The sequence below is a fragment of the Chionomys nivalis genome, chromosome 17, assembly GCF_950005125.1.
Source record: "Chionomys nivalis chromosome 17, mChiNiv1.1, whole genome shotgun sequence".
In the NCBI taxonomy this organism is placed as follows: domain Eukaryota; kingdom Metazoa; phylum Chordata; class Mammalia; order Rodentia; family Cricetidae; genus Chionomys; species Chionomys nivalis.
The window spans coordinates 60992165-61018273 of NC_080102.1; the positions used below are offsets into that span (position 1 = coordinate 60992165).

The following is a 26109-nucleotide window of genomic DNA, read 5'->3' on the forward strand; positions in this document are numbered from 1 at the left end:
ATGAAACCTGGCAATAATTAGTTGACCACTGTGTTGTGGAACTCTAAAGATCGAAACACGATTGTCATGTCTGCTCTTTGCAGTGTATTGACATGGAAAGCTATAACTCGCACATGCTAAGCACACATAAACATAGTACTCGTGAAGGAAAGGCACGTCTCATGCAGTTAATCTAAGGAGGTTTCTGGAGCCCAAGTGTCATATTGTGAGGGGATGTGAATTTGGAACTTCTGAGTTAGAGGATGGTTGCCAGGGAAGAACTGTAAGTTTTGTCCAGGAAAGAGAAGGTTATCATCATGCTGCCCTGGAAGCCATTGTAAGACCCTAGAAAGGCTAAGATTCTTTGCTTCCCTCTTCCCTCTAGCATAGAAAGTAGGAGGGAGCGCAAATAGAAAGAAGAACATTGTTGAGGGGTCTGCTTTCTAAATCCTGGGTTTCAATCTTCTTTCTCTACAGCTTTCACCTCCGTACCTTTGAGAAGATGTTTGCTGTGACACTGGAGGAACCTTCCATGCTTCGATACGCCATTGCGTTCCCCCTGATCTGTGCCCATTTTGTCCACTGCACTCATGAAATGTGCCCAGAGGAGGTGGATATCCTGGCTTTCAAGTTCTGACCACTCTTGAGCCTCTTCTTTATTTCTCAAAGCACAGTTCCAGGGGTTGATTTTGACTGCACTCATGAAATGTGCCCAGAGGAGGTGGATATCCTGGCTTTCAAGTTCTGACCACTCTTGAGCCTCTTCTTTATTTCTCAAAGCACAGTTCCAGGGGTTGATTTTGATCCTAGGAAGGGAACAGGCATGAGTGTGTGGATGAGTCCCCAAATATCTCGGTTTGATAGAGATGTAACTTTTCTTTCTGGTCTCTGTTTCTTTTTTCTTAGGAGAGGATGGCTTAGGCAAGGAGTGAAGGGCAGTGTGGGAAAGGGGAAGTGGCCTTTATATGATTCAGTTCTCTCCTGGTCCTCTCCCACAGTACCCTCACCTGAAGAACCACAGTCTTCATCACTGCAACGCCTTCCTGGAAGAACTGGCCAAGCAGACCAGTAACTGTGTGCTGGAGATTTGTGCTGAGCAGCGGAAGCTGAGCGAGCAGGTAGCCCTCATCCTGGTCCAGTGTCCTTTCTCCCCCTCAGGGCCCTTGTTTCTCTCTCACAGGCCAAATTCTTTTTTTTTTCTTTTCAAGACAGTGTTTTTATTCTGTAGCTTTGGAGCCTGTCCTAAGTCTTGTAGACCAGGTTGGCCTCAAACTCACAAATTCTCTTTCTTAAGCAGGGGTAGGGATTTGGTTTATGGCAAGATTCCTCTCTGAGTCTAGTTACTCCAAGCACTCTCTTCAGATTAGAATCACAATGTACAACCATTTGATGTTGTGACCTGGCATAGCTATCTATGAAGTTCATGAGGATAACTCCATACCTGAGTTACAAAATAGCAGTCACACACACACAAAGCCCTAGTGTTTTAAGTGAGTTTGTGATTTTGGATTATCCTTGGTTGCACTGGACCTGTGGTGTGGCTTGGGTATGCTCAGTGGATGGAGACACTTAAAAATACTCTTACTTGAATGGTTAAACTCCACTCAAATCTGTGCTCCATTTGAAGACTTTGGGGAGATGAATTTTGTCTTCTTTGAGTGGTGCATACATGCTTGGGACAATGACCCCAGATCTCTGTCTTGTCTATTTTTTCTGCTCATCAGAATCCCAGTTTACAACTTACTGGAGATTCTTGAGCCCTTAAGTACTGATCCCCAGGGCTGCATTCCTGCCCTCTGGGTTTTTTTCCTCTTCCTGCCTTGACTGACTTGTAACACCTGGTCATGATTAGATCAACTACATTTCAGAAAATCAGCCATAATGAATGAGTTAGTTTTGCTCATCCCCAGAGCCTTGAATTTCCCAGACTACCTACCCTTCCTGTGTTTGAGTCAGAAAGTAGCAACTTTGGTAGGAGCGGAAATAAGGCGTGTGTGTGTGTAAGTGTGTGAGTACAGACAAACAGTTACCATACTACTCAGCTTTTTCATTTTCTAATGTATCAGGAAAAGATACAAATATTTTCTTCCCAGAGGTGTAGTAAGGGTTAAATGGGATAGAGCTCACTAAATATTTGGTATACACAGCAGTCGATAAAGGTTGGCTCCTGGGTGAAGCTTAATAAACACTAACTTGTTAGGCTAACGGTTTGGGGTGAGGATCAAGAAAGAAGGTACATGATCGCTCCCTTTGGCAATGTCCCAGATTAAGGGGAAGGGAAGTACAAATACAGGAGTGAAAGAATGCAAGTAACTGATGCACAGCGTACATGCAGATGAGGAGACTTACAGCTGTATTCCGTGTTCGCTATGACTCTACTACACTCACGGCAAACAGGCTTACTCAGTGCTGTGTCAGGAATGACAAAGCCATGTGTGAATAATTGTTTGCTCCCAGAACTGTTGTAAGCAAGTAAGTGTTGCCCTTCAGAGTTAACGTTTTGAGTAAATAATTATTGGTGCGATTACTAACAGGGTTACATCTTTGGGTATTGATTTCTAAATCAATAATAAATACTTTCATATTAGTGTATCTTTGTCCATCAGGGTGGATTTTATTTTATTTTATTTTATTGAACTGACTGAATTTGGAGGGGGCTGGAGAGATGGCTCAGAGGTTAAAAGCATTGACTGCTCCTCCAGCACCCACATGGTGGCCCACAACCATCTGTAATGAGATCTGGTGCCCTCTTCTGGCGTTCAGGCAAACATGTAGACAGAACACTGTATATAATAAATAAAATAAATTTAAAAAAAGAATAGGAAGCGTGACTACAAAATAACAAAAGTAATGTTCTTGTGTGGCTCTTTTCTGTTCTAAAAGTTCGAAGTGATTTCCTGAGGCTGGAGAAGGGAGAGAGGCAGGATTGATGTTTGAGCTAGAGCAAGGAATATACATATAGACATAATTAAGAAAAAAAAAACAAGAAAAAATATTGAACACATGTGAATTTTGAGAATTTTGAGCTGTAACTGTTTTCATGAGACAGAATATAAGTGGTGCAGCCTGTGGGATGACGGTTTTGTCTCGCAAAAAGTGTCGTTTCCCACATTGTGACTCCACAGAACAAGAATAGTGGAGCTCTCTGCTCTGCCTGTTTCCCTTGGATTTGTCTGTTAGGAAAGGCCGCAGGTGTGGGTGGGGGAGCAGCGCTCTCATCCTGGAAAGACACTGCCGTATGAGGACTTGAGGCTGTTCATGGGGAGATATTTGTGAACACTGAGAAAGGTGAACACATTCTAAAAAGGTCCCATTAGAGAAAGAGGAGCTAGGTGGGTGGGGGAGGAGTGGATCATGATGGAGGAACCTCGTACAGCTGTTAGCAATGACACTTGTCTCCCTCCATTGTGTCCCAAAGCTTCTACCCAAGCACTGTGCCACCACCATCAGCAAAGCCAAGAACAAGAAGTCCATGAAGCAGAGGCAGGCTCCCAGGAAAGGAGAGCCGGAGAGGGACAAGCCTGGAGCGGAGAGTCACCGGAAGAACCGCAGCCTTGTCACTACGTGAGGTCCTAGCCCCTGAGGGCCAGGAGAGAGAAAAGGGAAGAGGGGAGGTGATACAGGGGAAAAAGCAGAGGAGGTGTAGGGTTGATAGGTACAGAAAAGCTCCTATGTATGAATTTTCTACTTTGATTCTGAAGAACATCAGTGTGTGCTATTCTAGACTGAGCGTCCTTACCAACAGCCAGGCTCATAACCAAGTCCCACTTTATTTTCAGCATGGACAAACTACATCTAAACTTGACTGAATTGGCACTGGCAATGAACCATGTGTACAGCTTCTCTGTGTTTGAACACACCATCTTCCCATCTGAGTATCTCAGCAGCCACTTGGAGGCCAGGCTCAACAGGTAACAGGCTTTCTGATCCATGCTTGTACTCTGTGGCAGTCTTCAGTGCGGCTGTTAGAACCATCCTGTTGGTCATGTCACAGGCTAGAGACTGATGCACACACACACACACACACACACACACACACACACAAAAAAAAAAAACCCACTTTACTTCCTAGATTTTGATGAGCAGCTGGTCTATCCCCCTTGTTTGGTAGGGTGAGCAGAGAGAGAGGCTAGCACTTGGGAGACAGGCAGGAGTGACAGGACTTTAAGGTCATCCTTGGTTACCTAGAGAGCTCTAGGACAGCCTGACTACACAAGCCCCTACCTCAAAAAAGGGAGGAAGAAGTGCAGAGCCTTTGCAGCCACAGAGCTGTGCCCACATCCTGGCTGTTAGCACAACAGTGGAGCAGATTATCTAACTTATCTGAGTCAGTTTCCTTCCTATTAAGTCCAGGATAATGATATTTACCAGACAGGTCATTGGGAATGACCTGCAATTGAAGATTAGTAGACAAATACAGATTGCTATGAGTGGACAGTTCCTGCCATGTAATAAACTTTAGCTAAGTAAATTCCCTTCCTGCACTGTGCCCTTCATTCCACTGTTCTCTGAGAAGGAAGGATACCACTTACGTTGGATGCACTGTATTGGTTAGGGGATAGAGAGGAGTGTGAATAATTCATTATTCATTTGTATTTTGTCTTGGAATATGAGCAGTTAATGTAACAAGCACTTACTGAACACCTACTATGTGGCAGGACTGTTTTAGAGACTATTGATAAAGTAGCATACAAAACAGCCCTGTCCTATGTATGACACTTACCTTGCAGTAGGGCAGACAGATCAACAAAATAAGAGAGTAGCATATACGGAAGGTTAATAATAAAGGCTAAACAGAAAAATAAAGCAGAGAATGGAGGAGATGTCATAGGAACTGTGTGTGTGTGTGCGTGCGTGTGTGCGTGCGTGTGTGCGTGCGTGTGTGCATGCGTGTGTGCGTACATGTGTGCGTGTGTGTGCTGAGGAGCTGCTGTAGTTTTAGACAGTGTGTGCATTGACTGTGTCCAACACCTTGAGAAAATGATATCAGTGAGCTCCTGAAGGAACTATGGAGCCAAGTATGGTGTACCTGTCTGGGAGCAGTCATTGTAGACAGAGGAACCAGTCTTACTAAGGCTGAGATAGGGACAAGGAGGTCAGAGTGGTGGTAGAGAGAGTCTGGGTGAACTGGGTGGGACGCGAGGCTAGAAAGCAGAGTGCAGGCAGCTGTCATGTGTGCAGTGTACTGTAAAGACTGTATCTAGGAATGCAGCCTTGACTGGTCTGGACAAAGCTGTAATAAGATTTGTGTCCGCAGTTCACTCTGGCTTTATTAGCATGAATGAGAGCAGAAGCAGGAAGACCGGTCATAAGCCATGTTTATTTTCTTATTAAGGTTTTGCCTGGGCGAAGTAAAATAGCTCACTTTTGTTCTGTACACATTATCCCTAGGGGAGGAAGTGCTTCAGCTGTCCACACTGTCAAGCAGATGGCAGTGTGACAATTGCCCATGAACACCTTCAAAACCATGGTGGTTTCCAGGTCCTAGAGCAGGAAACTACTTTCCCCAAATCTCTTGATTCTTGCTTCACAAGGTCGTTCGTTATTCCAAATGCTCCAGGGTTTTGGCTGGAGGTTTTAACCTTTTTTTTTTTAATTTAAAGGAAATTTTATTTATTTTTATGTGTATGGGTGTTTTGTTTGCATGTGCTTCTGTGCACCACACATATGTCTGGTGCCTTTGGATACCAGAAGAATATACTGAATTCTCTGGAATTAGCATTACAGATGGTTGGAGCTGCTTGGTGGGTGCTGGGATTAGAAGCCCGGTTCTCTGGAAGAGCAATCAGTGCCTCCCTAAGTAGTATGTAGTCTGTGATCCTTCCTGCTTTAGACTTTTGAGTGCTAGTATCATAGGTATGTGCCACAACTGCCTGAAAATGCTGTGTTGAGTAGGCCTGTCTCTCACCTGTCCTTTCTATGTTATTTTCCTTTAAATGGTACACAGGGGTCTAAAATTTTCCCTTTATTTGTGGGAGCAGACTTTCCTGAACATCCTGCCATAAACATTTTTGCCAGAATACCAGCCAACCAACGAAAGAACTCCAAATATCTCGCAGCTTAGGGAGAGTTTGAGGAGTGTGCTTCTAGTGCGGTGCAAATGAATGACACCTATCCTGACTGTTATCTGTCTGAAGAAGCGCGTTGCAAGTCAAAGGACTGGTTGCAACATGAAATCTTAGCCCCTGGGGAAGAAACATGCTTGCACCCATGGCTGTATGCAGCAGACATTTACTCTGCCTTCTTTAGAGTATGCGGGCGGTGGTACTCTATGCAGTGTAGCATCCATAACCACAGGGCTGCACTGTTTCCAAGGAGTTCTAAGCATGATTTTCTATTGGTGGTGGTATCTGGGACTAATTCTTTCCTTAGGGTAGGGTGGCATTTGGGACTCAGGTCTTTTACAGCTGACCTAATTTCTCCAGAGAAAGAAACAGTTAGGACCCGAATGTCGGTGGACCCGAGTCCAAACTCTGTCACCACCAGCTGCATGAGCTCCAGCAAGTGGTTTGCTTACCCAATTTTATTACATACGAAATAGGGGTAGTAGTGCCTACCTCACTGTGTTGCATTGGGGTTTAAATGTGGTAGCATGTGCTGCACCAGGAACACAGGGCTGTTTCTGTGGTGTTAATATATTTGTAATTATTAAGGCTTTTGTCATTTAGAGCCATCGTGACTTTGGCTGGCTACAATGCCACCACACAGGAGATCCTTAGACCTTCTGAGCTGTTGGCAGGAGTCAAGGCATACATCACTTTCATTCAGTCGTTGGCACAGTTTTTGGGTACAGATGCTTCCAGAATTATCCGCAATGCGCTCCTGCAGCAGACACAGCCACTGGACTCATATGGCGAGCAGACTGTCACCACTCTCTACACAAACTGGTCAGTGTCCCATATTCCCATTGTCTCACCGCTAGTACTTTTGCTTTACAGAGTAGGACCCAAACCAAGCCTTTTAACCCCCAGCACCTCACTGAACCTGCAAAGGATGTTTCTCTGCTTGTGGATGAGCGCAACAGCTGGGGTAGACCCGGGCCCCTTCTCTTCTAGCCTTCACAGCACTACCCATGTATCAACCTGTGGTTCTTTGACACTATTTCTCTTAATGTCCGATCCTTAACTTGCTTTTGCTACATTCTTGCTGTTTCTGTTGAAAAGGATTTTATCACTTCTTTCTTGCATCCTTATTTCTCTTTTTGCTTTAGCTTTTCCCTCTGAGAACCATGCTGTCTACCCATATCTCCTGCACACTGTCTCTTCACTTTCAATCAAAGTGGTGTCAAGTTCAGTAGATTGTTCTGGATAGGGAAAGGAGCCTTTTTCTCAAACCAGAGAAAACACCACTTTTCTTTGACATTTTTAAGAAGCCAAGAGGCAGATTTTTCCTTCCCCACACCACAAGGTGGCGCTTTAAATCTATTATCAGCCTAGGGGAGTATTGGCTGGCTGGCCTGTTGAGATAGGTGGGTTTCACCAGATAGACTAGGCTGGACTTGTGCGTTTACAGCCGATTGCCCCCTCACAGAGACAGCTACCTTTTAGTACCTACTGAATACTGTCTCACTAAGTTAGTTTTTAATGTATTTCCAGTTCGAAAAGTTTGACAACTAATTGTAATTAACTGGGGAACTTGAGTTTGGCTCACTGGTGTTTAGCCCATGATGCTGTAAAACACATACTTAGAACTGGTATCTAGGTGAGTGCTGCAGTTGGTGGGCCTTCTTCTTCAGACTCTGTCAAAGCCAGCATCTCTGACTTGTCCAGAAGTTAGGAGGGAAGGTTTGGAGACTGGGTGATGGGTGTTCCTGTCGGCAGAGGTTTGATTTGAGACTGGCTTCTGGGATCCTGGGTCCTTGGTCTAGTGTTCCACTGGAGAGGATATGGCTTAACTGTATTTCAGAGGAACCTAGTTCATCTTTTTAAAAATGCCAGTGTGAGCCTGTCTGACTTACCCAACAGAGGGTAAGGACAAGCAGAGTACAGCCATTGGGAGAGAGCAGGGCTGCAGGCTGGGAGTGCAGAATACTGCGTTTACTGTACAGTGGATTAGGGGCCAAGTGGAGTCACATCCCACTTCTCCTGCAGCAGCTTCAGGTGTTAAACAGCTTGCGCGATGCCTTCTTTTAGTGTGTCTTCTCCACCCCAGCCCCTAGCAGACTTTCTCCTTGACTCCTGGGTGTTGGTGCAGAAAGCACTGGATGCTGACCTGCGTTTCCTTGGCCCCTCCCGCTGTAGGTACCTAGAAAGCCTCCTCAGACAGGCGAGCAGCGGAGTCATCGTCCTCTCCCCAGCCATGCAAGCCTTCATCAGCCTTCCCCGAGATGGGGAACAGAACTTCAGTGCTGAGGAGTTTTCAGACATCTCTGGTGAGCCCAGCACCCTGGCCTCCTTGCCACAGGGCTGAACTTCCTTCCCTCTTCAATATCTTGGCCCAAGTCCTTCTGCTTGTCAGAGGCTCGTTCAGCGCTCTTCATGCTGGTGCTGAACTCTGCTCAATGTTAGGAACACACAAAAAGAGATTCTAAAGCAAGGCCTTGGACGGAGAGGTGACTTGGGGGCTGAAAGTGAAGAGAGAAAAGGAGAGAGGTTTAGGAAGTAGGCGGACTACCAGTCATCGGAGGGATTCACTCTTTCCTTTCCCACACAGAATGCAGGAGCAACACTCACGGTGACTGATTTATGTGGGATAGATTAAGTGGTGATCTGATGTCTTGACATCTTCTTCCTTGGCCAGTGTTGATGAGATGATGGAAGGCTTTACTGTGGGCCGAGTTACTGACTTGCCCAGAGAATTCAGTTCACACCACAGCCTTGACACAGCTCCTATCGCTATCCCCATTTTTTAGATGAACAGACTGAGGCATTGGGAGGTTAGGAGGTACTAAGGTCACACATCCCTAAATGGTGGGACTGGGATTTTAACTCTGACAGTCAAACTCCAGAGCAGCGTGACACCGATTTTCTGCTTCCTTGTGCACGGTAGCATATTTATTTATTATCAATTTATTGGTGTGTGTGTTTAGATAAGGGAATTGCAGTGGACTGGAAAGCCACCCCCCTTTAGTTTTTTTTTTTTTTTTTTTTTCTTTTTCAAGACAGGGTTTCTCTGTGGTTTTGGAGCCTGTCCTGGAACTAGCTCTTGTAGACCAGGCTGGTCTCGAACTCACAGAGATCCGCCTGCCTCTGCCTCCCAAGTGCTGGGATTAAAGGCGTGCGCCACCACCGCCCGGCCCCCCTTTAGTTTTTCAAGATAGGGTTTCTCTGTGTGTCCCTGGCTATCCTAGAATTAGCTCAGTAGACTCAAGTTGGTCTCGAACTCACAGACATCTGCCTGCCTCTGCCTCCCAAGTGCTGAGATTAAAGAGTGTGCCACTACCACCTGGCACCATTCCTTTTTTAAAGAGGGCTTGAAGCCATATAATTCCGTCTTAACGTTTATATTACTAACTGAGTATTCATGAAGAATCCTATTTCATCCCCTTTTCTCTCACTTTTATGTAAATGATGAATTGTGCATGCCACCTAAGGGAGGTAGAGGTGTTCTATGACCCAGACTTCATTCTCCTCTTTTGGGGCTGCCAAGGAAGTCAAAGTGCACATCCCTATTTTCCAGCTCTGCCTCTCCCTGTAAACAGTCTACACTTTGCCCGCCGGAGTTTTAGATGCCCCCTTTCACCAGCTCCACCCACAGCTGTAGGCAGCCTGTAAAACCTGCTGTAGGTCTTGCTGACAACTGACAAGCAGCGGGAGGCAGTGCACATTCACCCTTCTGCCACCCCCACCCCAATTTCTCTGGGTTGCCATGGTGATGGGGCAATGTTACTTCAAAAATAGATAGATAGGAAGAAAAGGATGCCATAGGGTTACCAACTGGGGACAGATATGACTGGAGTAGGGGGTTTGCAGATCTATCCAGTAGACCAGCTTGCTGCCTCTTCATTAGCTCCAGAGAAGGCAATTTTGACCCTCTTCCCCTGAGGCAACAGTGTTAGCATTCTAAGGTGGCTACTTAATTATAAAACGCTTTCACATTTCTCGGCCTAGCCCTGCGATTGTCAATTGGTGACTCTAGAGATGTCCGGTATTTACCTTGGACCTGGCGTTGCATTGGCTACAGTGACCCAGGCTGTTTCCTCTGTGGCTGATGAAGGTGGATGGCGTGGACTGGTCCTGTCTTCAAAGACTGTACAAGAATCCCAGTTTCCCTTCCTTTCTGAATTCTAATTAATGATGTCGAACTTGTCTTTCCTCTGCTGCTCTCTTGTTACTTCTGGTCTTCTGTGGTGTCCCCTGCTGGAATAGACTGATAGCCAAAGATCACAGCCAGAGCCTTTTCCAGCTGAGCTTGTCACTAGGATTTCCAACCTGGGATTTCCCCCAGGCAAGTTTGATTTAACTCAGAAAGGGCAAAAGCAGGCTGGGTGGGGAGTGACAAGGCCTTAGGGGGTGAGATTAGATTTAAAAGAGTAAAGAATTTAAAGCAAAAAGAACTAAGACTCTGGGGGAATGTGTGTTGATCATGAAAAAAGAAAAGCCAACTTAAGAGGAAACTGGGCCAGTGAGATATTTAATACTGGACATCAATGGACGGATGAGAAATGAGACCCCAGATGCACAAACACCATCTCTTTGGGGTCAAAGTAAGGGCTGGAGGGCTTTGCCCTGGGTTTCAGACCGGCCCCAGGCGCGACTAAGTGACCTTGGTCAAGCACCTACTCTCTCTCTCTCTCTCTCTCTCTCTCTCTCTCCCTCCCTCCCTCCCTCCCTCCCTCCCTCTCTCTCTCTCTCTCTCTCTCTCTCTCTCTCTCTCTCTCTCTCTGCCTCTAAAGCTGGGTGGACGGGTGGAGTACTTCTGCCCCACACCTCACTGGACTTTTGGTAACTATCTCTTAGGAATTCATGATGTTACAGAGAAGCAAAGAGGCACTGAGGAGTGTAGTGACTTCTTTGAGGCCTTGCATCTAATAAAGCAAGTTCGACTAGCACAACAATAGCAAAAGTCAGAAAAAGGAACTGGAAAGTGCAGGTTCAGAGAGGAGGTAAATAGGGGCCTGGAAAGATAGAAGGTTCAGCATTTAAGAGCACTAGCTGCTCTTCCAGAGGACTGCAGCTTGAGTTTCAATATCTGCATGTCTGCTCATAAAAGTCTATGACTCCAAGGGATCTGATGCCTCCTTCTGGCATCTGTGGGTATTGCATGCTCATTGTGCACAAATACTTAGGTAAATAAATTTTGTTTTTAATAAAGAAGTAAATAGCTATGATAATTTGAGGTGTGCATGCTATAGGTACCAGTGGGAAGGGGGAATAGTCCCGTGGGCAGCCAGACCTACCTGTATGTAGGACTATGGATTTTTTTTGCTTCTCAGCTGCCTATATTCTTTCCTTCATGGACAACATTTATATATTCAAAGACTTGTGTTTCACTGAGAACTTTGAAACTTTGTTTCAGAGATGCGAGCCTTGGCTGAAATTCTTGGCCCCTATGGCATGAAGTTCCTGAGTGAAAACCTGATGTGGCATGTGACCTCTCAGATTGTGGAGCTGAAGGTATTGTGAGCGGCCTGGGCAAAGGTCTTGCCTGGGAGTGGAGTTGGAAGACAGCATCAGTCTCTTTTCTGTTTTCTTCAATGTAGAAGCTGGTGGTGGAAAACATGGATATACTGGTTCAGATCAGATCCAACTTCAGCAAACCAGACTTAATGGCATCTCTGCTGCCCCAGTTGACGGGTAAGCACTTTCCTAAAGGAGCTATGAGGGAAGCATTGTGATTGGTGGGGGCTTGGAGGAGCTGGGCCCCGAAGAAGTGAAACCCCTCACATTCTCCCTGTTCTCTTCTCTAACAACCCACTTTCTCCTCAGGGGCTGAAAATGTGCTGAAACGAATGACCATCATCGGGGTGATTCTCAGTTTTAGGGCCATGGCCCAGGAGGGACTTCGGGAGGTGAGTGGGAAGGTTGTTGTAGGGCTCTAAGCCTCTCTCTGGGTGGGATTTGCATGAAACAGAAGCATGGAGAGGAGGCAGCTGAGGTTGGCAGAGGTCCTTCAGATTGATGAGCTTAAGAGGCTTCCAGGCCTAGGTGATGGGAACTGAGAAGCTGGCTTCTCAAGGCAAGGCCCATTTCTGTCCATTTCTACCTTGTTTTGAACTCATTCATCTTCTCTTTCTCCAGGTGTTTTCTTCCCATTGCCCTTTTCTCATGGGCCCTATTGAGTGCCTGAAGGAGTTCGTCACTCCAGATACAGACATCAAGGTAGGGGTGCAACTTGCGGTTTAGTTAGGTGACTTGCTGAGGTCAAAGACTGTAGGATCTTGTGGGGAGCTAGGGCTCTGAAGAATTCTACAGGAATAAGAGTTGGACTTTGAGTGGGGAAACAGGTCAGGTCAGGCCAGCCTTGGGAGAGGGCAGAGCTGTGGAACCATATGGAGTACAGAGGAAAGTGGGAACCCTGAGAGACTTGGGGAAGCATTGCAGAGACAGGAGAGATTGGGGTTAGTAGCTGGAGGTTTTCATTTGAAACGAGCAATGTGCAAATTATATGCCAAGTTCCTTGCAAACAGGTTTCCTCCTGAGTCAGGAGTGCTTTTTGTAAGATTTGTTCCTTCCTTCCCACCCACCCTACCTACCTTAGAGTTTCCCAGCACAGCCTTTTATCCCTCTCAGTTCGTAACTGTCTTACCCCCTCATCTGTCTCAGCACTCATGGGCATAGGAGAGGGCGAGTGGGAAAGAGGAAGAGAGAGTAGGAGAGAGGGGGAGAGAGAAAAGCTTCTGCAGGCAAAATAAACTTAATGTCCACTTCCTTTGCCTTGGAATTAGCTTGTCTTTTGAATCCTCCGTATAAACACGTGTGCTAAGCAGGAAATATGGCCAAGGCCTGGGGACAAGTTCCTTCTGGGACGCGGAGCAGGCTGTTTCTCCTGTGACTGATTCCTTTAAAGGAAAGAGGTCTGACGTGGTGAGCAGGAAGAACTGAAATGGATGTTAAGGAACTTCTTTAGTTGGGAATCAAAATAGTTGTGACGTTTCCTCCTTTTTATGCCTCAAATCCCCTGGAGTTCAGGGGATGGGAGATACTGGGCTGGGCTGGCCAGCCCTGTTAGGTGATTTTGATTTGGTGCACAGCCTGGGTTTCTGGCAGTTGCTGATGTTGAGGCTGGGTGCTCCATCCTGTCAGGAGCTTGTCAAGCTCACATCATCTGGACAGTTTGATCCTTAGGTTAATTTGCCTGGGATTAGGCAGGAGGGTGGAGAAAAGGGATGACCTGGAGGAAGGTCAGGGGAAAATGAGACCTGTCAATTATCCCTTTCTTCCTTTAGCACCACAGGTCATTTACTATGTCCCTGATCTACTTGGCCTTGGGGCAACAGACAGGTGGGTCTAAGGGATTAGCCTCCTGAACAGAAGGTGGTTTCTGTATTTGTACTATACACAATCTATAACATCTGTGGGGCCTTTGCAAAAAGATGTGCTTAAAACAAAGCAAAACAAATCTTCAAAAGAGGTCCAAGTACTTGGGATTGGAGTCAGGTTTTGAGTTACATCCTGAGAACTCAATTCTAAGTACAGTAAGGGATCCAGGTATCAATCAGACAATCCTTATTGGTTTGTATATGCTCAGCCTTATGTGAAATACTAGGAAGCTGAAGAGAAGTGGGAAAGCATAATTCTGTTAGTCACTGGGGTTGATGATTTACCCGTATGGTCCAATATAAGTATCATTGTCCTGTTTCTACAGATGAGAATCTTAAGGCTCAAAGAGGTTAAAACCTTTTAGACACAGTGACTAAGTTATGGTGTTAAGATCTGTGTCACTGTCAAAATGCCTTCCCCCTTCACTACACCATAGGATTTTTGAGACTTAGAATCTGTTTGGGGAGAAGGCACATGTGGAATGGGTTCAGACTGTATCAGGGAGGCCAATGAGACTTGAATTGAGCTGGATTTAGATGTGAACAGAGAAGAGGAATCGATGGTAGAGAAAAAAGGACCTGACCAAAGCATGAAAGAAAGGAAGTAGTAACTGGGGACAAGTGAATAAACAACCCCAGCTGCTTTAATTAAATGAAGCATTTGGGAAAATAAAGCTGAAAGCCAAATAATGTATGTGTATTCATGTGAGTTTGTGCTAACAGAAGCCAGAGATTGACCAGGTGTCCTTGGTCCTTCTCCATCTGAGTTTTTGAGTGTTTCACTGAACTGGGAGCTCATTGATTTGGTTAGGCTGACTGACAGGGAGCTCCAGGATCTGCCTGGCTCTCCCCTCTGGACCCAGAGCTGGGGTTGTAAATGTGCACCACCATGTGCAGTTTTTTTTTTCTTTTTATGAGAGCGTTGGGATTCAGACTCAGGTCCTTATTCTTGTGCAGTAAGCACTTGATTGGCATCCATCTCTACAGCTCCATGAAGCATTTTCCTCCCTTGCAGGCTATGGAAAGCCATGAAAAGACTATCTAGAAAAATAATAGTGTACCGTAAGTTAAAATGCTGTGACCTAGGCCTCTTGGCCGCAGAGAGTTTCTGCTAAACACCTTTTGTACACTAGCATTTCTCTCAGGATGTTGTTTTGTCTTCTGTCAGGTCACCCTGAGTGTCTTTGAGCTGGCATCTGCTGCAGGGGTGAGCTGTGACATTGACCCAGCCCTGGTAGCTGCCATTGCCAATCTGAAAGCTGGTAAGATGGAAGAATGGGCAAGGGAGGGCTTGTGCCCCATTTGGGGGCAGGGAGAATGTCAAAATTAAAGAATTATTTATTTGGGGTTATGAAATCAGAGGATATAAGCTGGAGGTTAGGTAGTCCCTAACCTCCAGAAGACACTCACAGAGGTGACTTAGGTTTTGTCGATCAAGCAGAAGAAGGTTGTTCTGAGTGAGAATCTCTTGTTCAGCAAGTGCTCAGGGAACCTATGGTGTGGTTGGGGAAATAAGATTCACACACATGAGCAGTCCTAGCTAGTAGATGGTTTCACACTAAGTTCTGTGGATGGCATCTGAGTTCCCCACAGATCCTGTGCAGTTTCCAGTCCTCCCCCAGGACCACTCTCACATGTTCCTGTTTAGGTACTGGTGTCGCCCCAGTCCCTGGCACCCAGATATCCAAAGAGCCTCCACCCCAAGCCACCTCTCCTCCAGAATTGCCTCAGTCCCAGCTTCACCCCAGAAAGCCAGCCAAATGGCGGCCCCTCCCCAGAGATGCTCAAGACCACTTCCACGGGGTATTTAAACTTCCCCCAGAGAGCAAACACGTGGTTTTCCAGTCTTCTTTACTGTCTCCTCTCTGGGGGTATGGAAAGCCATCTAGGACTGTGGTATTCATTAAACCTGGGCTTTTTTTAAATTAAGTTTGACTTGGTCAGATTTGAATTATTGTGTTGTCAGAGAGTGCAATTGGAGTGTGCAATTGGGGTGCAGAAACTTTTCGGTTCCATTGCACATTTCTCTGATTGGCTCATTTGTTGGCTCATATGAGTCTCAAAGAGAACTGACCCGGGAATTGGTATTAAGTTATTCAGATTTGCCAGATTTACCCATTTTCTTCTCTCTCGGCTAGTGAGGATTTTTTCTTTCCTTCTTGCCTCTCTATCTCTTAAGCCGCAGGTGTCCTGTTCTCGTGTCAGCAGAGCGCTTGAGCCACCGGCGGGGTTGGGACTCTAGGACTTGGGCCTCGCTATAACTGGGTATTAATCTTGTTTCCTCAGTCATTTCCAACTTGCCTACAGTACATGCTAAAGCATGTCAGAAATATTTTCTCATGTGATTATGATTCTGTAAAGTAGGACCCTTGCAGGAGATAATTTCAGTTTGCCGACCTTATTTTCCCTCATGTCCTTTTCTTCCCCCCAGATAACTCATCTCCTGAAGAAGAGTATAAGGTGGCATGCCTACTCTTAATCTTTCTTGCTGTTTCTCTCCCACTCCTTGCCACTGACCCTTCTTCCTTCTACAGTATTGAGAAGGATGGTAAGTAAGATGTAAGTTTGAAGGACCAGTGCTATTCAGGTCTCTACTGGGGAGGAAGGTGGAATAAAGATAAGTCACCAACATACAGACTGCTTTTGAGGGGAGGGGTTGAGACAGGGTTTTTCCTGTGTAGCCCTGGAAATCATATGTAGACCAGGGCTCACAGAGATCCACCTGCTTCTGCTTCTCGAGTGCTAGGATTAAAGCATGTGCCAACATGCCTGGCAACATAAGACTTCTTTTTTTAAAAATATTTATCTGTCTATTATGTATACAATATTCTGTCTGTGTGTATGCCTGCAGGCCAGAAGAGGACACCAGACCTCATTACAGATGGTTGTGAGCCACCATGTGGTTGCTGGGAATTGAACTCAGGACCTTTGGAAGAGCAGGCAGTGCTCTTAACCTCTGAGCCATCTCTCCAGCCCCCCATCAGACTTCTTTAAAGGTGTAAATTTCTGTTTCAAAAAGCAATTGAGAATGATGTATGCATAAAATACTACCCTAATATAATACCATAGGAACATACTTCTAGTCCCCAAATATCTAGTTATTGTGCTGTCAGTTAGGTTGGTCCAATCTGAAGAGAGAGAGACAGAGACAGAGACAAAGAGATTATTTTCAGTTAGGGCCAGCCTGGGCTGCTCACTTTGCTGTTCTCTTTGTGTTCCCTCCCCCATGCTAACCCAGGCTACAACAACAACATCCACTGTTTGACCAAAGCCATCATACAGGTATCTGCTGCCCTCTTCACTCTGCACAACAGGAACATTGAAACCCACCTCAAGGAGTTTCTGGTGGTGAGTGGATCTAGGCCCTGAAGAGTGGTTTGACTTTAGCCCCTAGACAGTTGCTACTGGAAGGTCTTTGGAGTCTAACCTCCCACATCATCCATACAGGAAGAGTGGAGGCTACTTTGTGAAAGGCAGGAACTCTTCTAGCTTTCCTGACAGCCGGGACTTCAGCTTCTGTCCAGTACTTGGGGAGATTGTTGGACAATGAGAAAATCTGAGTTCTGCCACTGTGAAGTTCTGTCACCTCTGACAAACTTTTGAGGCTTCAGTTTTCTTATTTATAAACTAAAGAGATTAAATTCATCACATTGATGCACATCAGAATATCCTAAGGAGCTGGTTAAATAAGACTCCTGATCTCTACCCCAGACCTCCTGAACTGGAATACAGGGTGAGGGCTAGTCTTGTGTTTCTAATTTGGTCTCCAGGAGATGGGAGATACATTAAAGTCACAGCGATGCTGAGTTTCCTGCTCTCCAAGGGCCTTTCCCACTCTGTATTGTCACTCACCAGTTCTCAAACTTGGCTTGAAATCATGAAGCAGTTGTATTCCCAACAAGTGGGCTTGGTCTCAGGATCTTACTTTGGGTTGGGTTTCCATGGACTGGAGTTTATAACCAGGCAGTATAGGTGAGGTCCATTTTGTTTGAAAATATTTTTAGCCAAAGTTTGACTCCCTGTAAATATCACCATTGATCTTAGTTTTGCCTCTGGGGAAATGTAAATAAATAATCTCCTTCCATAGTTGAAAGAGGCCCTAGAGCTTTCTGTTCTGGGTCCCCATGGATCCTGTTCATATGCTCTGACTCATGGCCGATCGCCTTCACCCTGCCTGAACATTCCTCAGCGATGGGGAACGCCTTCCTTTTTGAAGCATGGTGCTGAGTTTCCTCCTCCCAGAAGGAAACAGCAGATCATATTATTATTATTTTTAGGAATTATACCCTTATTCTGAAAAGTATGCAGCAGGGACAGTAGGCTGGTTGGAGGGTCTTTGTTTAAGCAGGGACAACCAACTAGATAGAATGGGCTCTGACAGCCTTAAAAATAAAGAGGGTTCCTAGTAGATCTCTGAAAAAGGGATCCCTAACCCCACTTTTTTTCTTCCCCCTTGCCCCATTTGTTCGGAAGTTGACGTAGCCTGGGCCTGGGCTGTGACTCATATTTCTGCCTAACCCCTTGACCGGCCAGGCCAGATGGGAGGTGGTAGCAAAGAATATTAAGTGCTTGAGGTCCGTCCTGGCTCTGGGGTACAGGCTGATGAAGGAGGACCTGGAGCCTGCCAAAGAAAAGATTAATCTCTTTGTGCGCTGCATCACCAGCCTTTGTTCCGGGTTCTCCCTGCACCTTGTGCCCTCTTTCCTGGCGTTTGAAGGGCTGCTTCTGTCTGCACTGGATTTAGTTTGCAGGCAGTGTGTGTTTCTCAAACGTAGGGACCTGACACTTTCCCACCATGAGCTTTCAGGAACAGCCTAGCACTTCTCAATGCTCCTCCTTGATCTTTTCTTAAGTTCCTGTAGCCTGAGGCTGTTTTATTCTGACCTCCATAAAAATCTGTTTCTTTACAAATGCTTCCTCTGCAGGTGGCTTCTGTCAGCCTCTTGCAGCTAGGCCAGGAGACTGACAAGCTCAAAACCAGAAACCGTGAATCCATTTCTCTACTCATGCGATTGGTATGTATCTTGTGTAAGTTGGTCTAGGAATGGAGAGGATGGGCCAGCAGGAGACTCCTTTTTAGGGTCTTTGGGTCCCTGCCATGTCATCAACCAAAAATATCAACTAAGAATTTGAGTCTGCCCGGATCCTCTGGATTTGATCTCATATTTTGGTGAACGTTCTAGGCTTGTCTTGTGATCTCAGAGCGAAACATTCAAGGACTTCTAGGCAGAATGGGACCTCCGGCCCCTGGCTCGAAGGTTCCTTGTCTTGCAGTGCTCCTGAGTCTGACCTGGCGAAGGGCAGCAATCCCTTTTTGGGTGGCTCTTCAGTATGCTTTTGGTTTTCTGTGACAGCTTCCTATCAGTTTCCTGTCTTCAGGGTGCTATGAAGAGAATACTGGATAGTACAGAGGGGACTTAAAGAGCTTTGGTTATGGGGCTCCGAGGAAGGAAGTCATTTTGGTTATAAGGCAGGAGCTTGGTTCGTGCTATCTCTTCTCCCTGCTTCTCAAGCCCAGTGCTTGCATCTAATCTGGCAGAAAGTTCCAGGACCTCTGACTCAGTTGACTCTTTAAAGTACTTTCCTTAGGACCTTGCTCCCCTCTCAGCACGTTTGCTTCCTTTCTCACCGGCTGCTCTGTTTCTCCAGGTTCGACAGGTAGGGCTACTGAGTTTGTCTGAGGCCTTCCCCTAAGCCCTTTCTTACCACCTCCAACCTTCCAATTACCCTCCTCTGGCCTTAGCCAGAGAGGATGTACCCCAACTCATAGCATGCACGCAAGGTGTCTATGGCTTAGAGCTCTCCCGCTCACCTGCAGAACTCCTTCCCCAAGATCTGGGTTGGACAGTTAATGCACCTCTGCTGCCCAAGGATGCGCAGGTAGGGAAGTCTGTGCGTGTGCACAGAACTCCTCAAATGGGGTAAGAAGGGAAGGGGGGACTGAACTAAAAACTGAGTTTCTCCTTCGTTTTATTAAGACACAGGACTGTAAGGAGTCTGAGAATTAAAAAACTATTTTTACATTTATTTATGTGTGTGTGCCTGTGTTACACACATGCCATGGTGCGTGTGTGCCCAGAGGACAACTTGCAGGAGATGGTTCTCTCCTCCTACCATGTGTCCTGGGGTCAAACTCAGGTCTCCAGGCTTTGCAACAAGTGCCTTTACTGCTGAGATGGTTGTCTGACCTAAGTCTATGCATTCTTAATTGAAGCCTAGACTTCAATGAAACTACAAAGGTATATTTTGAAAGTATGACATAATAGGCTTATTTATTTATTTAGAGAGAGGTTCTCGTGTCCCAGTCTGGCCTCAAACTCCATACCTAACTGAAGATGATCTTGACCTTCTGGTTTTTCTGTCTCTACCTCTGGAGTGCTATTATTACAGGCATATATTACCATACCCAATTTATTTCTTAATTTTTTAGTTATGTGGTATGTGGGCTTAGAAATTCAGAGACCCACTTTTCAGGCTCTTTTCTCTAAAGATGTAGGCCCTGAATTGTATCTGTGTCTGTTTCTCCAGCTAGAAAAAGCCTACCCATCTTCCAAATCAAAATGGCTCTGCCTCACTCTCTGAGTGCCAGGATTGCAAATGCCCAGCAACAGCACGATTCTTTATCTATAACAGTGGGTAATGGTCAGTGGGTTAGAGTCAGGAGATATTTGAGCAAGTGCATTGTAGACATTAAATGCTCAATAAATGGAGCTCCCTGTGCTGCTAATTTTAGTTTCTGCATGACTGAAGCATACCTCTGTTTCTTTCGGGAGGTGGGAGATGATTGTGCTGTGAATTTTGTTGTGAATTGTGTTGTGATTGTGTGTTTCTTTTGGGAGGTGGGAGATGATTGTGCTGTGAATTGCCTTTTAGCCCCACTTCCTCTGCTGTGATCCCCACCTCCAGGCCTGCCCCAAAAGATGGGGAGGTTCTCGCCCCTGGTAGCCTCTGAGGAAGAATGGCAGGAGCAGAGCCAGGACCAGGCACATTTTGCTGAGGTGAAGATTGGAGGGACTAGCTGCTGCAAAGCAATTTAAATGCAAATGTTTCCACAGAGAAATAGGAGATGACTGGAGAGAAGGCGTTGTGTTCTGAGTTAAAAGGCTATCTGTGTAATCCCACAATCTGGTCAGCACTTCTTTCCCTGGGGTCTTCCTGTTCCCACTGTTCAGCCTGAACACTGTCCATCCCAGAGGTGACAGCCTGTTCCTGACCTGGCTTTCCATCCATCAAAGAGATGGCATCTCAGAATCAAGAACTGATGTCAGTCCCGTTGGATCCTGGTCATTATCTGAGACTTAAAAGTTGATGGTGGGGAAATTGTGGAAGAGCAGAATGAAATTCAGGCTATATGGGCCTGATTTGGAACTACAGCTCAAGTCTATGGGCCTTCATTTTAGGGCTGCTTCCAGTGGCACGGACACTGTTATTCTCTTGGTGGAGAATAGGAAGTTGTGGGCCAGCGGCTCCTTCTTGAAGCTATCACCCATTTCTCTGCATGTGCTCCCATCTGCTAGTTGAGGGCTGGAAATCTCACTAAGCAGAGAACTCTCTGTTACTCTTGGTACTTACGAGCTATTTATTTATTTATTTATTTATTTATTTATTTATTTATTCATTATTTTAGTTTCCTTCCTTCCTTCCTTCCTTCCTTCCTTCCTTCCTTCCTTCCTTCCTTCCTTCCTTCCTTCCTTCCTTCCTTCCTTCCTTCCTGTTTTTGAGACAAGGTTTTGCCATGTAGCCCTGGTTGTCCTGATACTCAGTATCGGGATGGCCTCAATCTCATGGTGCTCCTGAATGTTGGGACTGCAGTTGTGAGTCACCACATCTGACTGGGGCTGTGGTTTTGACAGCAGATTTTCTTTTCTCCAGGCAGTGTTGCTGCTCTTTTGAGACTGTTGTGTGTACTGTGTGCATGCATTTGAGAATAGACTAATCTTACAAATGTGAAACTTTGAAGGGACTTTGGAGAGAGAGAGAGAAACATGTGAGGACAGACATGGTAGATTCTCTTTCCTTAATGGATTTGCAGAACTTGAAATAACCAAACATACTGCAGTAGGCCCACTGTGTGGCTTGTCAGAGGATGTGGGGATCCTCTCTGGAGCATGGGTTTAGGCTCCCACCCAGAAGCAAACTCCCGCACCCCTAGGTTGTGCTGCTGTTGTGAGCAGATGGCCTCTGCCATTTTCAGTTCCTCTTTCCTCCTTTAGTTCCATCCAGGCTTCCAGTCCTGTCTTCTATTTAGCTACGAGGACTGCTGGGATTGCCACAGCATGGAAGCTTCTAATTAAACTAATTACTCATGCCTGGTCCTTTATGTGGCATCCTTACTGCTTCCCAGGTGCTGTGCTGGGAGAGGGAGGAACCTGAGACCCAGGAGAAGAGGTTCTGTGTGGTTTTTGGACCCCCTTCCTTGGTCTTCTTGACGATTCTTTTCCTGACTGTAAAGCTTCGGGGCAAATGAGCACGGCCACTCATCTTTGCTCTGCTTGTGCTGTCACAGTTTAGTTCCCCAGAGGAGGAGAGACTCTTAGAAGACAGTCTGTTTGCTGCTCTTTCCCCTTGCTTTCTGTTTCTGTACCCTTCACATTAACCCTGATGGAGGGGATGGACCATTGAAATGGAGCTCAGGACACATCATTGCCTTTGGGAGCCAAATCAAGGGAAGGATAGGGAAAGAGTGAGTCAGAACCTGCTCACTTTGAACTCTCGGAGCTGCAAAGGGCCTGGGACCTGTATGACGAGAAACAGGGTCACAGGTGCCTTCTGGGAGTTCTTACCTCTTGACCGTCTCTTTCAGGTCGTGGAGGAGTCACCCTTCTTGACTCTGGACATGCTGGAGTCCTGTTTCCCTTATGTCCTGCTACGCAATGCCTATCGGGAGGTTTCCCGGGCCTTCTACCTGAACCGTCTACCAGCCAGTACCCACTGAAGGGCTTTTTGGAGGTGCCAAGAGCCACACCACAGTGAAAGCTGCAGCTTCAAAAGGGGAGAAGGGTGGGAGGGTTCCAGGGAGAGACAGGGTCTCTCCTACTGCTAGTGTCTGAATGTGGAGGAGTATCTAGGACTGAGGGATCATCAAGAAGGGGGACAGGCTGCGGCCATCAAGGACAATTTATGGACAAAGGGGTGGGGAGCCCCATGTACGAATTTTTAACAATGAAAAAAGCCAGTGACCTAAAACCATGTTGTCTATGTTCTGGTGACTCCAGCTTGAGCTCTGACAGGCGTGGTTCTCCCCACCTTCATCACTATTCTTGGATAATGCTGGCGGGCAGAGATGATCAATCATCATATTAAACCATAATGAGCTTATAATCCTCCCTCTGGAGCTGCTTGTCTCCTGCACATTCATTAGGACGATTATCTCCTCTCTTCCTTTTCCAAATGTGTTCAGCAAGTGTCCAGCCTGCTCCTACTGCCGCAGAGCAGCACAGGGACCTGCTTGACTGGCTCCCCTCTGGGGCGAGGTTTGAGGGCCCGGCTTACTCTCCTACCTACTATCACCTCACCTGCTTTTCCCTGTGTGTCTCCACAACCCAGTCTTAGGTCACCTGACAGCCAAGAGAACCAGACTCCTGTGGGTTTTCCCTCCTAAACCTTTTGGGGTTACTCTACCTCCCAATGGGTGGGACTAACTTAACTGTAAATCCCCTTGTCAGCCTGGATAGAGCTGCTGCTTCTTTTTTGGGATTGTGTATAAATGTTTGATTTTTTATTTCTTCAGACCTGGAGTTAGTCAATACTCCTTCATTTGACACCCATAATCAAAACCATTTTTGTTAGTAACAACTGTTTGCTCTTTTGGATAGATGCTACAGAGACTCTTGATTCAGGCCTTAGCTAATGGTCCTTCCTTGTTATGAAAAAGACATGTGCAAGGAGAGATTCCGTGTCAGACCAGCTGCAAGAACAGCTACTGAGGAGGAGAAAAGCTCAGGGGGATCTGATCAGTGACATCTCCTTTCTTTGGAAACAGAATCTTGCTATGTAGTTCAGGCTAGCCTCCAATTCATGATCCTCCTGCATTAGCCACCTAAATGTTGGGATTCCAGGCACACACCATATACTCTGCTGACCCTACACCCCTGTATCTCCACTTGGTTCTTCTGCGTGAGGGGGTATAAGACCCCTCCTCCATCTGTATGGAGACTTATGTTCACAGAACCTCCAGAGGATGGCTAGAGAGGTAAGCAATGGCGGTAGAGAAAATGTCCCTTTGTTAATTAAAGCAAATCAAGATACTTGATGTACATGTACTTGTTAGCAATAATACAGAAAAAGGTCCTGTCTGTCCTTACACAGGTCCTGTCTGTCCTTACACAGGTCCTGTCTGTCTGTCCTTACACAGGTCCTGTCTATCTATCCTTACACAGATCCTATCTGTCCTTACACAGGTCAGATCTGTCTGTCCTTACACAGATCCTGTCTGTCCTTACACAGGTCCTGTCTGTCTGTCCTTACACAGGTCCTGTCTGTCTGTCCTTACACAGGTCCTGTCTGTCCTTACACAGGTCCGATCTGTCTGTCCTTACACAGGTCCTGTCTGTCCTTACACAGGTCAGATCTGTCCTTACACAGGTCCTGTCTGTCTGTCCTTACACAGGTCCTGTCTGTCTGTCCTTACACAGGTCCTATCTGTCCTTACACAGGTCCTGTCTGTCTGTCCTTACACAGGTCCTGTCTGTCTGTCCTTACACAGGTCCTATCTGTCCTTACACAGGTCCTATCTGTCCTTACCCAGGTCCTGTCTGTCTGTCCTTACACAGGTCCTGTCTGTCTGTCCTTACACAGGTCCTATCTGTCTGTCCTTACACAGGTCCTGTCTGTCTGTCCTTACACAGGTCCTGTCTGTCTGTCCTTACACAGGTCCTGTCTGTCTGTCCTTACACAGGTCCTATCTGTCTGTCCTTACCCAGGTCCTGTCTGTCTGTCCTTACACAGGTCCTGTCTGTCTGTCCTTACACAGGTCCTATCTGTCTGTCCTTACACAGGTCCTGTCTGTCTGTCCTTACACAGGTCCTGTCTGTCTGTCCTTACACAGGTCCTGTCTGTCTGTCCTTACCCAGGTCCTGTCTGTCTGTCCTTACCCAGGTCCTGTCTGTCTGTCCTTACCCAGGTCCTGTCTGTCTGTCCTTACACAGGTCCTGTCTGTCTGTCCTTACACAGGTCCTGTCTGTCTGTCCTTACCCAGGTCCTGTCTGTCTGTCCTTACCCAGGTCCTGTCTGTCTGTCCTTACACAGGTCCTGTCTGTCTGTCCTTACACAGGTCCTATCTGTCCTTACACAGGTCCTGTCTGTCTGTCCTTACACAGGTCCTGTCTGTCTGTCCTTACACAGGTCCTATCTGTCCTTACACAGGTCCTATCTGTCCTTACACAGGTCCTGTCTGTCTGTCCTTACACAGGTCCTGTCTGTCTGTCCTTACACAGGTCCTATCTGTCTGTCCTTACACAGGTCCTGTCTGTCTGTCCTTACACAGGTCCTGTCTGTCTGTCCTTACACAGGTCCTGTCTGTCTGTCCTTACACAGGTCCTATCTGTCTGTCCTTACCCAGGTCCTGTCTGTTTGTCCTTACACAGGTCCTGTCTGTCTGTCCTTACACAGGTCCTATCTGTCTGTCCTTACACAGGTCCTGTCTGTCTGTCCTTACACAGGTCCTGTCTGTCTGTCCTTACACAGGTCCTGTCTGTCTGTCCTTACACAGGTCCTGTCTGTCTGTCCTTACACAGGTCCTGTCTGTCCTTACCCAGGTCCTGTCTGTCTGTCCTTACCCAGGTCCTGTCTGTCTGTCCTTACACAGGTCCTGTCTGTCTGTCCTTACACAGGTCCTGTCTGTCTGTCCTTACCCAGGTCCTATCTGTCTGTCCTTACCCAGGTCCTGTCTGTCTGTCCTTACACAGGTCCTGTCTGTCCTTACACAGGTCCTGTCTGTCTGTCCTTACACAGGTCCTGTCTGTCTGTCCTTACACAGGTCCTATCTGTCTGTCCTTACACAGGCCCTATCTGTCCTTACACAGGCCCTATCTGTCTGTCCTTACACAGGTCCTGTCTGTCTGTCCTTACACAGGCCCTATCTGTCCTTACACAGGCCCTATCTGTCTGTCCTTACACAGGTCCTGTCTGTCTGTCCTTACACAGGTCCTATCTGTCTGTCCTTACACAGGTCCTATCTGTCTGTCCTTACACAGGTCCTGTCTGTCTGTCCTTACACAGGTCCTATCTGTCCTTACACAGGTCCTATGGTGAATTTTGAAATGAAATTTATGCCCTGGCATTGCTGAAGCATGCAGTGGCAGCCCGTATATGGCAGTTCTGTTGAACTTGTCCATATTGGGTTTCATGGTCTAAATTGATGAGGACAACTGGCCAGGTCTCTTCCTTAAGAGGATACCAGATCTCATTACAGATGGTTGTGAGCCACCATGTGGTTGTTGGTACTTGAACTCAGGACCTTTGGAAGAGCAGGCAGCGCTCTTAACCGCTCTAGTTCATGGTCACAGCAGGATATGGGACGTTGTTATTTCCTGAACTCATTCAGGTGTTCCAGCTTTACCTGTACTGACTCCGTGTGTGTGCAGCCAGCCCTGTTACCTGCAGGGTTGTATATCCATAACACAGTCTCGACACAGAGTAGCTAATTCTATGACCACACAGATTTTATAAGCACTCCCTTTTCCCCCTTCTAACCCACCCACCCACATTCC

General features: G+C 46.5%; 1 protein-coding gene across 1 annotated transcript in view; it reads left to right on the forward strand.

Annotated features, from left to right (window-relative positions):
- Positions 1–22637, forward strand: part of Nckap1l (NCK associated protein 1 like) — a 44417-nt gene extending 21780 nt beyond the window's left edge. The window contains exons 17-31 of the mRNA XM_057791627.1: positions 457–589; positions 978–1097; positions 3398–3543; positions 3759–3890; positions 6648–6866; positions 8220–8350; positions 11437–11534; positions 11621–11714; positions 11847–11929; positions 12159–12239; positions 14568–14661; positions 15831–15947; positions 16638–16747; positions 18325–18414; positions 22203–22637. Of these exons, the coding sequence (XP_057647610.1) occupies positions 457–589; positions 978–1097; positions 3398–3543; positions 3759–3890; positions 6648–6866; positions 8220–8350; positions 11437–11534; positions 11621–11714; positions 11847–11929; positions 12159–12239; positions 14568–14661; positions 15831–15947; positions 16638–16747; positions 18325–18414; positions 22203–22334 (1780 nt within the window). The 3' untranslated portion in view covers positions 22335–22637. The remainder of the gene's footprint in view (positions 1–456; positions 590–977; positions 1098–3397; positions 3544–3758; positions 3891–6647; positions 6867–8219; positions 8351–11436; positions 11535–11620; positions 11715–11846; positions 11930–12158; positions 12240–14567; positions 14662–15830; positions 15948–16637; positions 16748–18324; positions 18415–22202) is intronic.
- The last annotated feature ends 3472 nt before the right edge of the window (positions 22638–26109 follow it).